Below are 15,239 nucleotides of genomic sequence, written 5' to 3'. Positions count from 1 at the left end.
TGAAGGAGTCAGTCGCCTTTCCCTTGATTGCCTCTTCGACTTCTTCCACAGTTGTTAGTTCATCCAGATCCATATTTTCAATGAAGATGCTTGGCTCTAGATCTTTAACCACTGCTTTTTCTCCGAATGTAGCTTTCAAGGAATCTCCAAAAGCTGTCTTGTTTTTACTTTTCGCTCCGAGTTCTAATAGGACATCTCCGGATTTGGTTTGGCGGATTGTTTTAATCATATTGCCTGTCTCGTCTGGGTTCGTCTTACTCCGGATTTCTCTGAGAATGTCCGAATATGTTTTATTGTCCTTCGGCTTGATAAGTATGGCTTCTGGTTTAGCTTCTTTTTCCTTCGGTTTTGCTTTGCCCTGTTATTCGACTTCTTGCTTCCCCCTTCTTTTTCGTCTTCATTCACCGTCACCGCTGTGGTGTTTTCTTTTGCGGCTTGTTTAGGAATTTTTTACTCAGCGTTGGTGCAGTTGTTTTTTCTTGGGTCTGCTCCTCAGAATGTTTCACTTTGGGTGTATCATTTTTCCTTTTGTCGGTGTCTTTGTTCAAAGGGCTCGATGGTGGTCTATTGGAGGTTGTCAGCTTTGTCAGCTTAAAATCGCTTAGACAAGCACATATATAAATTTCGACTTTACAGAATAAAGTTCAATTTAATGCATGTAGATAAACTGCACACCTTGAAGTTAGTCTAGCAGGCACTTATGTACGTCAAAAAAGTCTGGCAATTTTTTTTGAACTTCACAATGGGTAAACTAATTTCTATAAAAGTTTCAACCGTACAAGATCAAATTTATATATGAAATGCAGGCCTGAAACCTGCCAGATCAAGATTATTTTACTTAGCATGCTAGAAATCACCACTATAAGAATATTTAGCCTTACAAGAGATACAATGCTGCTAAAAACATTCCGTTATATTTTGTCATTTTCATCAAATAATATTTTATAACACAAAACTAGAACAAAATATTGTTTTATTATTTTTTTTAGGTCGTTCATATATATAAATTGAAAAATTAAGTAAAGCCAGAATTTCGGCTGTGAAAAACTAACCGGATTTTTTAATGATACTGTTCTAAATTAATATTTTGTTCAGAAACCTTTGTTTTTGAAAACTGCCGGCATCAACGAGGCTTGGACTGGGCAAAATTAAATATAAAAGAACTAGGAATATGCTCCTAGTCAATTTTCAAAGCTACAAGTACATTAGCTGCTGAGATGTGCTTTTTCTTCTCTACTTATCACTTAAAGATGGCCCACAAGTTTTCAATCGGGTTCAAGTCGTTCAAGTAATGGCTATTCCAAGCCAGGAGTATTGTCTGTGCCGAACTACTGTTTCACGAGCTTTTAAGAATTTTTGTCATCATAACTTGCAGGAAGAGCCAATTTAAAGGCATTTCTTTCTCCTTTTATGGAGCTATTATTGACTCTAACATTTCTCCATTGTGAGAAATGATCCATTAATCCGTTGATTTGGTGTAACGGGGTAGAGCCTGCAGCTGAAAAAACCCCAAACCATCACTGCATTTACAACATCCCAAAGGGATAACATTTTGTTTTATTTCGGCTTGAAAATGTTCTACGACTCAGTAACGAATTTTATGACTATAATGCGTTTTTTCCGTTATTTCATCAAATAATTTATACAATTCACAAAGCTAACAAACTTTGTTTGTCACAGCAAACAAAAATTTTACCGAAGTGACGCTTAAAACCGTTACCTCAACACCGATAATCAAAATCCTTGATAAATTCGAAATTCTGACTTTCCTTCATTTTTCAATTTTTAAAATTTTTTAATGCATTAAAGAACATTATTTTGTGTTCAAATTCTCTAACTGATATATCAACGATCTAGAAAAATATTTAAACAATATTTTGTTCCAGTTTTGTGTTCTAAAATTTCAATTGATAAAATCACAAAAAAATCTGGAATGTTTTTAGCAGCACTGTACCTTACTCGTATGTGCCACTAGCTCTTCTACTAGTAGTACTTTACTACCTTCAGTCAATGAGGAGTCAAATGCAGGGGATAGGGGATCTGAAAAAATTTGTGACGCCAGCTAACTTTGGATGCAGTATTGAAGAGGGGTTAATCCTGTGTATAAATCTCAGTTTGCGTATTGTTTGGTCTTGTGGGGCATCCGCCATTTAAAAAAAAACGCATTGGTCTCAATATCTTAAAAACAACTAATCGGACAGACAATTTGCACGAATTTTTTAGAATGTAAATATAACTATCTTTTTTTCTCTCTTTTTTTCAACTTGCCAAGTAAACAATCAAAATTTAATTGATACAATTTTAAAACATTTTTATACACTGCGCGTCACTTGAATAGAAAAAACAATTTTAACAATTAATAAGGTTATTTCTTGAATTTACCATTATATGTTGCAGTAAGCCTTACAAGATCAAGGCCGTCAACAATAAGTTCGCTCAGTGAATTCCGGCTGCAATGCAAAACTTGTAGCTTTTTCAATGTGCTCAAGTCTAAATAATCTATATTATTTTCGTTAACGTCTAATTGTGTGATATTCTAAAAGAATTTTTTTGTAAGTTATTTATGTTTAAAATTAAGATTTTTTAAGTAGTCTTACCTCGAAATTATTTAAAATTATGATATCATGTCTTTGATATCCTCTGAGTAGTACTTTTTGCAGTAGTGGGTCCCTTGGGTCTGTTTCTTTTTTCATATTATGTTAATTCTTTAATTTGCTCTTTTTACCATTTGCTGATAGAACTCTTTTTGTAATTTTGTTTTCTGCCTTAAAGAATAGTAAAATAAGTTATTGTTTCAAATATCTGCAAGCTATGAGGAAATATAATAGTTAGCGGTTACTTCGGCGGAATTCTATTTTTACTCGGGAATATTATCTCATCTTCCTCTTCCCATATTTTTTTATCAAAGGAGTTACATTCTGATTCTGTACTGTAAATATTAATCAAATCTCTACACTTCTCTTTATATAACATAATACTCACACATTGCATATGTATTGTATAATGTATAGACTTTATCTAAATAGATTAATTCATCATTATTATAATATTACTACTTGAATTGAAACATAATTGTAATGAGGATATGTACGATGTATGCATGTACTAACTTGAATTCTAACTCGTTCGTAATTGAACTCTTAAAACTATAAAGGTCGTGTTTTATTTAAAACCCCTAACGTGTACATTAGAGTGTCCGTTATTTCCCAAAGTAATGTTTTCGGAGGAAACATTCCCTCGAAAGTTTAGGACCTAAATAAGGGGAATTTAGCAAAAACAAATTTTGGAGGTCATTAACCCGTGCCTCTAGGGTCATACTTTCCCCATACAAAATTGTTTGGGAAATTTTTAACCTTTACATAAATTTTTTTTTCTGTTAAGTTAAATCATCTATTTTTAAAATGTTTGTTGATTCTCATTGAAAAATGCAGTACGCCGCCGCGCCTTACGGTACAAAAAAAAAACTCACAAGTGACAAGTTGCATGTTTCATGTCGCAAGTTACATATGGCATGTGGCAAGTACCATGTGGCATGAATCATGGTGCAAGTGCATGCTGCATGTGGCAAGTAGCACGAGGCATGTGACATTCAGTATGCAAAATGTGACAAGTTGTATGTGACAAGTTGTTACATGCAAGTAGCATGTGGCAAGTTGCGTGTGGCAAGTTGCATGTGGCAAAATGCATGTGGCAAGTTGCATGTGCCAAGTTGCCACAAAAAACAAAAAAAAAAACGAAAATACTCATAAATAAAAGGAAAAGAAAACAACATAGACTAAAACTAAACTTGTAAACTTGCCATCAATCGTAGATAAAATTTAATTTTTTATTTTTCAAAAATTTAGCCCCGGAAATTGGTATGAAGATTCTTAATTTCCAATTATAAAGATTTTTTTCATGCATAACTATAGTCAGGGAAGTCAGATTGTCTTGGGTTAAGGTACGGAGATAGCATCAAAAAATTTCCTAAAAATACGCTGTTTGATTATTTTAATAATAATATAAAACAAAAATAATAAAAATATCAAATGAAATTAATTTAATATACGGAGTGAGAATTATGACTTCAGGCGCGTGTACATGTGTACAGAGATACCCAGAAGGAGATGGGAAACTTTCGTACGTTTTACCCCCCATAACCCATTTGTTTATTTCGTGTTGTTGTAATGTCTTTTGTATTCGTGAATAAATGTGAAAAACACACACAGTGTAACCACAGTCTTTTCACGCATACTTAGCCAAAAGCGTCCGATTTTTCACGCATACTTAGCCAAAAATGTCCGACGGAGCTTGTAGGCAAACTCGTATGACGACCTTTGGGTATCTCTGACCTCCTCTATGCACAAGAATACGAAGCACAGTGTGGGAATTCGCTCATTTAGCGGAATTAAATTAAAAGCGCTTACAAGTTTAACTTTTTGGGAAATCCTTTTTTGTAAGATTAATTATAAATACAGTGAAATCTCACTAACTTGAACACGTTCAAAACCAGTCCTGTTCAAGTTATTGCATTGTTCAAGTTACTGGAACATATAAAAAAGTCTTGGTTTTTGTATGAATTCAATTTGTTATTATAAATTAATGTAAATGCCGCAAAACCCGATTACGAAGTAGTTACCTTTATTGAGGGAATTAAAACTTCTGTTGAAATACAATTTATTTGTTCAAGTTATAGAGTATCAAATATTTTAATTATTATTATTCAACTTATAGAGTCAGCAATAAAAAAGTTCAAGAAAATAGTATGTTCATGTTGAAGTTATTGGATTGTTCAAGTTACCGAGAGTCCACTGTATATCAATAATGAAATATAATAACAATTATTTAAATATGTCGTCAAATTTTTTATGCGCAGAGCTCTGAAAGTACAAGTTTTTTGCCTTTCGGTGGACTCATTTTACTGTATGGTCACAAAAAAAAATTACCATTTCTTTTTTATAATATTATAAGAAAATAAGTACAATAATGAGTAGAAGTACGATTTATAACATATTTACACACATTTTTGATTTACAGAGCTCTAAAAGTACGTTTTTTGGCACTTTGATAGACCCTCTTAAAAAATTAATTTCGCGCAGAAAAAAAAACTTTTTATTCATTTTTTTTTTGGTAATCTTCTTCTTCCGTTTTCTCGGCGCTGTTATGATCTCGATGTCAAGGGGATCATAACTATCCCACGTAACTGCTTCACACTAGTGATCCGCCTGTTGGGTTCGCAGGGTTGACATCAGAAATCGGCGGCAAGCCTCCCGGTTTTGTATTGTTCCTTTTCTAAGGCCAACTGAATGCTGGTGTTTTTGACGCGGTTCTCAGGATCTCTCCTTTGAACATGGTAATACCAACTGAGTCGTTCGTGTTCAATTTTTAGGGAGATGGTGTTTTTAACATGAAGGCTTCCTCGGATCTTCGTACTTCTAATTCTATCAAGCTTTGTTACTCCTGCTGTCATAAAAAGCATCTTCATCTCAGCTGCCGTTAACTTACTCTCATACTTTTTGTACATTGTCCAACATTGTGAACCGTATGTGAGTGCTGGACGCACAACTGCGGTGTAGAGTCTTCCTTTCAGCTTAGGGGGCATTTTTCGATCACAGAAGATAGCAGAATTTCCCCGCCACTTCATCCACCCTACACTGAGGGAAAAAGTAAGATGTGAAATTAAATACGATCGTATTTGATTTAACGTTGAAAAAAAAATCTTAAAACATATTTATTTTAAGGTTGAAACAAATTGAACTTAAATACGAAATGTAGTTTTGAATAAAAACTACCTTTTTTTAAGTTGAAATATATTCATTTCTACATTGAAAATTTTTTTATAATATTTTAAGTGCCTGGCTACACAATCGCCTAAGCAGTGAGTTTGTAGGCAAGAGGGATGAGGAGTGAAGGGGGAAGATGCTCACGAAGGGAACTGTATTTTCTGAGGGCAGTACAGTTCCATTGCTAAATTTTTCCTCTTTTTGACGTTTGTTCCTAGAAAATGTAAAAGCGGAACGTGATTGGGCACAACAGTGTGTAGCCACCGCATGTGATTTTTCAATCGATTGAAAAATCACTGAGTAGCCAGGCACTAAGTTGAATCAACATACTTTCAAAGTGTAACATGGTAATATTTTTCAATTTATAATTTCAAGTTTAAAAGTTCGTATTTCAAGTGTATCGTAGTAATTTTAAAATTGATTCAACCTTGTATTTAAGTCCCACCCACTTTAAGAAAAAAATTTTGAAGTGGAAACAATTTAGAATCAATGTAGGTCATCTTAGTTTTAACATCTAAGCTCCGTTAAATGTACGAGTAAGGAGTAAGCGAAAAGTGGGAACAAAGGATTATTCCAAAGTACCGCAAAATTTCGAGTCCACAAAAGATGTAAGTACCGTGCGCGTCGGTTGTTAAATTAAAAAATGAAAAATTTAAGATTTGTGGACGAGAACGGGCAAATTGTGAATTTAATCAACATCGCAGAAACAGAAAACGTCGTCGACGTTCAACTAGATGATGACGATCTGAAATTATTGACAGTCCTGAAGGAATTTAGAATGGAAAATTTATTTTCCGTACTTAAAAGTAAGTTTGAATTTTATATTCAATTTAACTTTGAAATATTAAATTTCATAAAAGAATAATTTAAGTACATAAACATGCCCTTTAGTACATCTATTCCAAGTTAAATAAATTATTTGCATTAAGTAAGGAAAAGAAAGTGCAATTATATTTGCAAACGACACTATATAAAGTATAACGTCATCATCTCGTGGTTGACGTGTAAACATGAAATGTCTAACACGCAGGTCCGACGGACGGTGATTGATGTTTAAACAACATCAATCATCACCCTTCTTACTGTACGAAAAAATCTTATTTACTTCCTCTTACACTGTTTTTATAGAAAGAAGCAAGACGCAAAAATCATCTTCGAATTTCTTTTTGATATAGTTTCCATGCGTCGCTATTTTTTGGTACAAGTAAATTTGGCAGTTATTTTCTTTGCAAAAGAAATAAAGCAAAATAGCAATAAAATAAACAAGAGCAAAGAGAAACGGCATCATTTTGCTGTTTCTCTTTGCTCTTGTTTATTTTATTGCTGTTTTGCTTTATTTCGTCGGTCGCAGAGTTCGCTTCTCAATTCTCAATTTTATTCCTTTTCATCTTTTCGAACTTTCATTTTTTTTTGCACTTATGTGTGTCTTGCACTGCGTCTTCGTGTCAAAGCAGTTGTAAAAATCAACTTTTCATAATGACTGTTGAAGTGTTGATGGCTGATTTTTTTCTTCATTCTTTTCCAAAACGTAGAACTCTTTGGTAGAACGCTATACCTACTTATTATCAACAAGTTGAACAATTTTCATGAGCTGCTTTTTGTCTTTGTATATTAAAAATATTTTAGATAATGATATAACCTATGCAAGGTTAATTTATATTACGAACCAGTATCTTCCAGAGAGCCGAATTTAGGGCTAAGTTAATGAAGTGGAAAAAATAAAGGTAGGTGCCTATCAATATACCAATGTATGTATTTAAAATCGGTACTACATAAAGTAAATTCAATTACAGTATCCATCTGAAGAGGACACATTTCTCCAAGATGCAAACGATTTAAATTGGTTAAAAACAAATTTAAAATTAAACTCTGGTGGCCAAGGGTCTACAGCATCAACTGCTCCCTCTGTTTCCTACGACCTGAACTCTATCGTAAGTTCCTTAAATAACCAAGAAATACATTACATTTTAAAATAAAATATAAATAATATGATTGAAAAAAAAAAAAAACAATAGGATGTATCATCTTTAATTCATGGGTGTTCAAAGGGGAAGCAATTGATGGCTTTTTATGAAAAAAATCGGTATCTGCAAAACATACACAGAGATGAAATCATAAAAATAATAGTGGAAGAAGCAAATTGCAAGGACAAGACAATCAAACCTTGGAAGTTCAGCGGTCTTGTCGCACAAATTGTCTCAGTTTTTCCTTCCGAGAGTGAAGTCAAGGTAAAGGATCTTATTGAAGCTTTGATTGTCTTTTATTTGATGTTTGTTTTACAGAGTGTATTGTCTCACGCGTGCACATAGAAAGATATTTTTATTAGATACCTAAAACTCTGATCAGATAACTCCCTTCAAGCAAACAAGTCCGACCTCGGTCCGAATCCGCTCCGCCTCAGGTGGAGCTGAGTCCGACTTCAACTCAGAAACAGGTCCAAAGGCGGCTCAAATTAGTATGGAAATTATAATCACCGCGAAGTCGATTGCATATGTATTGGTGTGGTGAAAATCTCCATTCCGAGAAAACGGAGCCGAAGTCGGACCCGAGGCGGAGCAGCGGAAACCTACCAGAAAGAGGAATAAAAAAGGGATGACGTTTCGCATTTGCGACTAAAAAAAGAACAAGATTTATTTTTTTTTTCACTGAGACTGTTTTATTTCTTATTTTATTTTGTCAAACGAAATTTTCACAATAAATACAATATAAAATACAATACATTTTTTTCATTTTATTTTATTTGTTGCTGCTGCTGTTGTTGGTGTTTCTTTAGATGCCCAATCTCATGTTTCACCTTCTGCCTTTTCCTTCATCATTAGAGATTACATCTACAACACAAGCAGAAACACATCACTTTAATCCAAACACTTTGAGCGATATATACAACATACCTTTTTTTGTTTCCATATTGTTTATAATTTGATATAATTGTTTATAATTATACTAATATGTATTATGCTAACAACGACACGAGACACGACGCGACTATACACTTCAACAAAAAATAACAAATTGACGCTTTGGCTCTTGTTGGCCTTGTCTTTCTTTTCCTTTTCTCATTTTTCACCACGATTCTCGTTCGACTTTTGTGTTCATACACAAAAAGTTGCAAGTGTGTGAGTGCAACCCCGATTTTCGCCGTCTGAGGTCGGAGTTTCTTTGTTGAACTCAGTTTTCTTGTTTGAAGGGCTTATAGTCCAGTAATTTTAGGTTTTATCTGCGGAAAAATTCCTACTGGGCTGAATTTTGGTATACAGCTTAATGACGGCTTTGTTATGAAGATGTGAAAAATCGACATTGATATCGTGTCCGCGTTAAGAGTTATAGGGGTCAAAAGGTCACAAAAACTGGTATAAGGAGAATATTTTTAAGAAAGTTGGCCACCTAGGTTTCTATAGATTTATTTTATACCACAGGTGTTTAAAATTTTTCATAAAATACTTTTTTTACATTTTGCATCAAAAAACAGATTTCAAAATTTTTTTTACGAAAATGTGCAATAGCTATGAAATTTTTAAAGTGTTAATGTACTCATCCAATTATTGTAGAAAATTATAAAAAAAGAAATAAATAAAATTCATTCATTCGTGGTTGTAGTGAACGAAAACATAAGATGATAAAATTTAAAATACACTGAACGAAAAAAAGTCCATATTTTATGAACTGGTTGCGATAGAACTTTTTTCTATCTGTTTTTAGAACAATCATAAGTGTAGCTATAAGCCGTTTTAGGGTTGTCCATTCTCTATTGCACACCCTGTAATTTTCAGACATATTCTAAACAAAAATTCCCAGGGAAATGGTTTCGGGAAAAGGGCCCCAATCGGAAAAATGGCGAAAATTTCCATTTTTTTTTGGTTTCCCCATATTCTTAACAGTTGAGGAACGAAATTCAAGCTAAAAAAATAATGAAATTTCAGGAACTTTTCAGTTAGGAGTTTTTTTTCAGGAATAGGATTATGACGATTACAACTAAACTTCAACTTTTTGAATCGTTATACCTAAGAAACGGTGGGTCTTAGGAAAAAAGTGTCATGACACTTTTTATATATAATAATCTGGTCTACAATTCTTGTATTGAAAATTTTTTGATAAGACTTACCGTTTTGCTGAAAATCGTGAAATACCAGTTTTTGTGACCTTTTGACCCCTATAACTCTTAACGCGGACACGATATCAATGTCGATTTTTCACATCTTCATAACAAAGCCGTCATTAAGCTGTATACCAAAATTCAGTCCAGTAGGAATTTTTCCGCAGATTGGGCTTAAAAATGACTAAAATGACTGGGCTATTATAACCTCAAACGTCAAACCAATAGTTTGTGAGACAAAGATCAATTCGCGTTTTTCAAAATTGGAAAATTCAGTCTTGTATTTCGTTATACAAATTGCCTGTTTTCCTGTACCCACTTTATTGGTTTGATTATTTTTTAATTTTTATTTTCAGGATTACTATTTTATACCGAGACAGGGCAAAAAGAACCCTTCAGGAAACTTGTATCATAAATACACAAATAGCCGAACAAAGCGTTTAAAATTTATCCCAAAATTAGAACCAGAAGACGAATGCTCAAATGACTCTAATATTGATTCCATAGAAATAGGTAGTTGAACCTGTTGGATTAGCCCTTAAAACTGCTCTTAGCAGGGACATTGCTGATTGGGACAAATGGCAACAATCTTTTAGTCTTCGCCAAAATGGTCAAAAGAAGAATTTCTTCAAGCTTGGCCGAAATTTTCAGATGCAAGAGTCTCTGATTTGGTATGTAAAAAAATACTTTTATTAATTTTATGATTCAAAGCATTTTGTTTTTCAGATTAACATTGATTTCAAGCTCCTTTTTCCTGAAAGAGATCATTTACTCTTTAGTAAATAGAATTTATGGAAAAAAAAATTAGAAAAATATTATGAAGCAAATATTCATAACGAGAGCTGAAAACAACTGTTTTTAATGTATAAAGCTTCAGAAAATCAAGGTTTGGACTTCTATTATTATTAATATAAATCTAAAAATGTTAACAAAGTAAACCTATATAAATCTAGATTCTCAAGATTATATTTTAGCAACACTGCTATAATATAAGGTATAATTGATGATAATTTAATAGCATTTTATATATATTTTGACAAAATTTTATACAAGTTTTCATCATTTATTGAATCATTAGATGTGTGTTTCAAATTATTTCAAGTAGTTTCACTTGAATATCCTTTGGCTTGTCAATCATCATGGCTTTTCATTCAAAATTTTTTTTACGATATTGAAACTAATTTTGATTTTAAATCCTCAAGTGTGACATCACTTATTCACGCTCTTAAGAATTAATTAATTTATGATTGTAAGTCTGTTACGGTAAAATTTACCGCAACAAAAACCAGCTTTCGCTGCTTTCCTTTCCCCGTTCTCTTTTCGTTGCGGCTGCAAAATACTGGCGAAGTTGAGGGCAACCTTGGTTCCATCAGCCATTGGTGTACCTAGCCAGCGTTTTGCAAAAGCGACAAAAACAGGTGTTCGTGTTTAAAGTTCGAGTTGGACAGATGGTCCTATAAATGTCTCTTTGAAAATGCCAGCGGATGAGCTGAAGAAGTAAGGAGTCAAGAGGACTCTTACTTACAACACAACATAAACATTAACATCAATGTGAACATCAACATAAACATTAACATCAAATAGTAATTTAATCTTAACGTAAATTTTTTTAACGTAAAGTAACATAATTGAAAATCTTTTATATGTATGTAAGCAAAATGGGTCTTTAACGCGCTTAAATTTTTAGTTTAGTTCAAAGAAAAGACTTATCGGAATAATGGGTTTGAGTTTGGGAAATGCCTTCCTCCTTTCTTCTCGAAAAGTTTGATTTTAGATTTTTGTTCGCTCTTCGAAACACTCGCGAATATTTTATGATTAACTGGGAGAATGCTCAGCGAAAGCTTTTTCTCGATTTTAATTCTTTTTATTTTCCTCGTAGAAAGTAGTTGGGTTTGGGTCTGAACTCGGCCATTTAGTTTCGGAAGTTTACTTTTTGGTGAGCTTACCAAGCGACAAGTTGAGAAATTTTTCGAGGAAAAGGAAAAGAGGAAGAAAAATTGAGGGAAAGTCTTGCGATAAGAATTGTAATCGAGGAAACAATTTTTGGAGAAAATTTTAAGGTGTTTCGAGGAGCGAAGGAAATTGGGAAAATTTTCGAGGAAGTTTAGGAGGCGAGAGGAACAGGCATAAAGATAAGTAGAGTGAAAAAAAATAAAAAAAATTAATTTGCGAAAAAGCAGTTTGATTTTTTTTAATTTATACATATATAAAGTGGTTTAAATTCCGATAGTTTTTTTATTCGTGCTATAATTTCGAGATCTATCCCAATAATTTGTGGGACGCGGTATTTTTCTTAAAACGTTTGTTAACGGCCCATTTGCGGTTTTAATTTTAACTTTTCATTTTATTTTAACATTATTTTTTTTGGCTAGCGGTTTACCGCAAGCCTCTTTTTTATTTTTTATTTTTATTTATTTATTTATTTATATATGGAATTTTACACATTAAGATACAAAAATCTTATAAACTAGTGCAAAGTTATATTTAGAAAACAATTTTTAATCATGATAACAACTCATAGAGGCTTAAATAATTCAAAATTAGAGTAAAATATACATATATGTACATTTGTACCAGTTAACAAAATAATTTTATTTAATTTATTAAATAATATGCCTTTAGTTCCTTTTGAAATCCCTTCCTATCTCCAATGTTCCTAAAATGTCGTGGTAGAGAGTTCCAAAGCCGAACGGCGTAAACGAAGAACTGACGTTCAGACGTCAAACATGTAAAACGCGGCTGAAGGATCTGCGCTGTTCTAGTGGAAGCACAGAAAGTTATTTTGTTGAACAGATTCGGAGGTTGATGATTTTGTACAATGTTATATAGCATAGTTAATGATCTAAATTGCAAAAGCTTATCGAAGGTGAGCGTTGAAATTTTGTTGGAGAAATTAGATACTCTATCAAATCGCCGGAGTCCAAAAACGTATCTTATTGCATTATTGTACGCAACATTTAGTTTTCTTTTGCATATTGCATCGCATTTGCCGTATACCTCACATCCATATGTAAGAATAGGAATTATTAGTGATTTGACCAACACAATTCTGGTTTTTATTGGAGTAAAATACTGTGACGCCCATAAGGAACGTAATACACCATATACTTTCCCTACTGCTACACTGATGTGGTTACTCCAAGTTAGTGTTTTGTTGAAAGTCATACCTAAGTTCTTGGCTGTGGAAACATATTCGATGGGTTCATTAAACTGTTGTAATCTTTACTTATATATTTAAAAAAAAATTTGGTTTTTAATCCAGGGATTTTTAATCCCACGGTTTTTATCCAATTAAAAATAATTTAAATTTAAACAAATCTTGGTTCTTTTCATTTTTCTTATTGGTTCTCTTGATTAATTAGTTTTGGAATTTTCGCTAATTTTATTGGTCATAAAAAAAAATTCCTGGCGCCCATTTTTTTACAAGTACCCCACTGTGCTTGTAATAAAATCTTTTACTTAATAAATTGATTGAATCGACAATCAATCAAATTTATCAAATCATTAAAATTCTTCTATCACTGAACCCAGCCCAGCTGAGCAGTCGTGGTGGTAGCTTTTATTAACGAGCTACTTGTGGCACTTTTTTTATATTCTCTTTTGTTCTCGCGTTCGTGTTAAATTCAGCAATTTTATTTAATTGGATTTTCGATAAATCCTCGCGGTTTTTAAGTTCGATACAAATAATTTAATTAATATAAAAGATAAATAATTGAAAAAAAAATAATTTAAATAACCCCCGAAAAAGTGCAACAATTGGCACCCAACGTGTGTGGAACTGGTGGAAGGATTTGTGTTTTTTTTTTGTGTGGTTTGGATTTAGTATCGTGATTGTGTTTTATTTCATATTTAAATTTTTATAAAGAATTAATTGCGTTTTCTTTTTTATTAGGTGAATAATTAAAGTTGAATAACAATTGTTCTAAATAAGAATTTGAAGCTTGAAGGTGTTTGGTGAAGGAGAAATAGAAGGGAACGTACAAACATACATACATATTAAAACAAAAACATAACACAGAGTGGAGAAGTAGCTGGGTAACAGCAAGTATAATTTTTTTTTTACATCATTTACATTGCTTTTATATTATTTCAATTTTTATTCTATTTACCTACCTTATTTTATCATTCATTTAAAACCTATCATAACATATTTTTCATACATACATATTTACATACATTTATTTAGCGTCATTCATAGTTTACCGGTTTTAATTTTTTTTGTTCTCGAAATTGCATTTGGTGGTTGATTACTTTTTTTTGTTTGTGCTTTGCTCTCCCACTCATTTAGTCGTCATCATTGTATATAAATTTTCATAGTACTCTCACGAACCCAAAATTTACTAGCGCCATCCCAATGTCTGGAAACGAATCATTTTTCTAGCAGTTTTGTTGAAATCTGCACAGAAAGAAGAAGCCAAGTTGGAACGAGAATCAAAAACGGGGAAGGAGAAGGAATCGACAAAGAAAGAGAGAATAAAGAATAAGAAAATACAGAATAATAAAATGACAGTAGTAGTAGGTGGAAGAAAATAAAGATAGTAAACTGTTTCTTACTAGGTAGTTGCTGCTAAGGTTTTTTTTTTATAAGAAGTAGAAGGAAGAAGATAAAGAGGTAATGTGTGTTTATGAATATTTTTTTGTCGTGTGGTCTTTGTATATGAATTTTCATGTTCATGAGATTTTGGGTGTGTTGTGTGTATTTTCATTTGTGACCTTGTTGCTTGCTTGTGTAGGTATGTAGGATTTTTTTGTTTTGATGTTTTGATTTTCAGGATTTGGTATTTGATTTAAATTCTGATCGTAAGCTTTAATTTTTTGATGATTTTGTTTCTTTTTATAGGTAGGTAAGGGTGTAGAGTAATGGCACTAAAGTACGGGAAAGTTACATAGATTTTATTAAATGGGGTCTGGGAAAAATTAGTAAATGTATTTTGACTTCAGGACTCGAAAAAGTATCGAAAAAGTGTCTATACAAATTTTACTTTTTCTCATAACTCGTGTGTTTTTGAATCTACAGAAACAAAATGTTCGGCAAACTTGAAGATAATTTAATTTGCTACAATATACCTAGTTAAAAAACTTTTTTTGATTATTTCTTTGGTTTAAGAGTTAGGGTGTTTTTTTTAAACACGTCAAAGGGTGATTTTTTATTTAAGTCATATCTCCATTGTATATCAATTATGAACATTCATACCTATACAATGTTATCTCTTTTATTTCAGCTTTTTTTGACAATTTGTTCGAAGTAGGTAAAAGTTGTAAATCTATTTATTACCTTCATTTTTTACACTTCAGGTTTTTCGGTTAGGCAGACCGTTTTCCATCTGTAGGCAAAAATCTTCAAACTTCAGTAGATTTTGAAAGTTCATATTTTATTCAATTTT

At 32.5% G+C, this 15,239-nt stretch overlaps 1 protein-coding gene and 1 long non-coding RNA gene across 4 annotated transcripts in view; one reads left to right on the top strand and one right to left on the bottom strand.

Moving 5' to 3' along the window:
• Nucleotides 1–15,239, bottom strand: part of LOC129905869 (protein phosphatase PHLPP-like protein) — a 175,550-nt gene that overhangs the window by 53,868 nt on the left and 106,443 nt on the right. The window contains exons 2-3 of one of the 3 annotated variants that reach the window (XM_055981494.1): nt 2,598–2,765; nt 2,383–2,536 (exon numbers count right to left, since the gene is read on the bottom strand). In XM_055981494.1, coding sequence (XP_055837469.1) covers nt 2,383–2,536; nt 2,598–2,693 — 250 coding nt within the window. In that variant the 5' untranslated portion in view covers nt 2,694–2,765. Of the gene's footprint in view, nt 1–2,382; nt 2,537–2,597; nt 3,175–15,239 lie in introns of those variants that run through there. The other 2 variants (XM_055981496.1, XM_055981495.1) reach the window with 2 other exon arrangements.
• On the top strand, nt 7,081–8,450 carry LOC129905872 (uncharacterized). Its single transcript, XR_008770668.1, has 4 exons — nt 7,081–7,486; nt 7,556–7,693; nt 7,778–7,990; nt 8,045–8,450. It is a non-coding gene; the product is annotated as an uncharacterized LOC129905872 (long non-coding RNA).

Source organism: Episyrphus balteatus, chromosome 1 (genome assembly GCF_945859705.1).
Source record: "Episyrphus balteatus chromosome 1, idEpiBalt1.1, whole genome shotgun sequence".
NCBI classification, from domain to species: Eukaryota; Metazoa; Arthropoda; class Insecta; order Diptera; family Syrphidae; genus Episyrphus; species Episyrphus balteatus.
The sequence above is the reverse complement of the archived record's forward strand: the minus strand, read 5'-3'. Positions and strand labels throughout refer to the sequence as shown.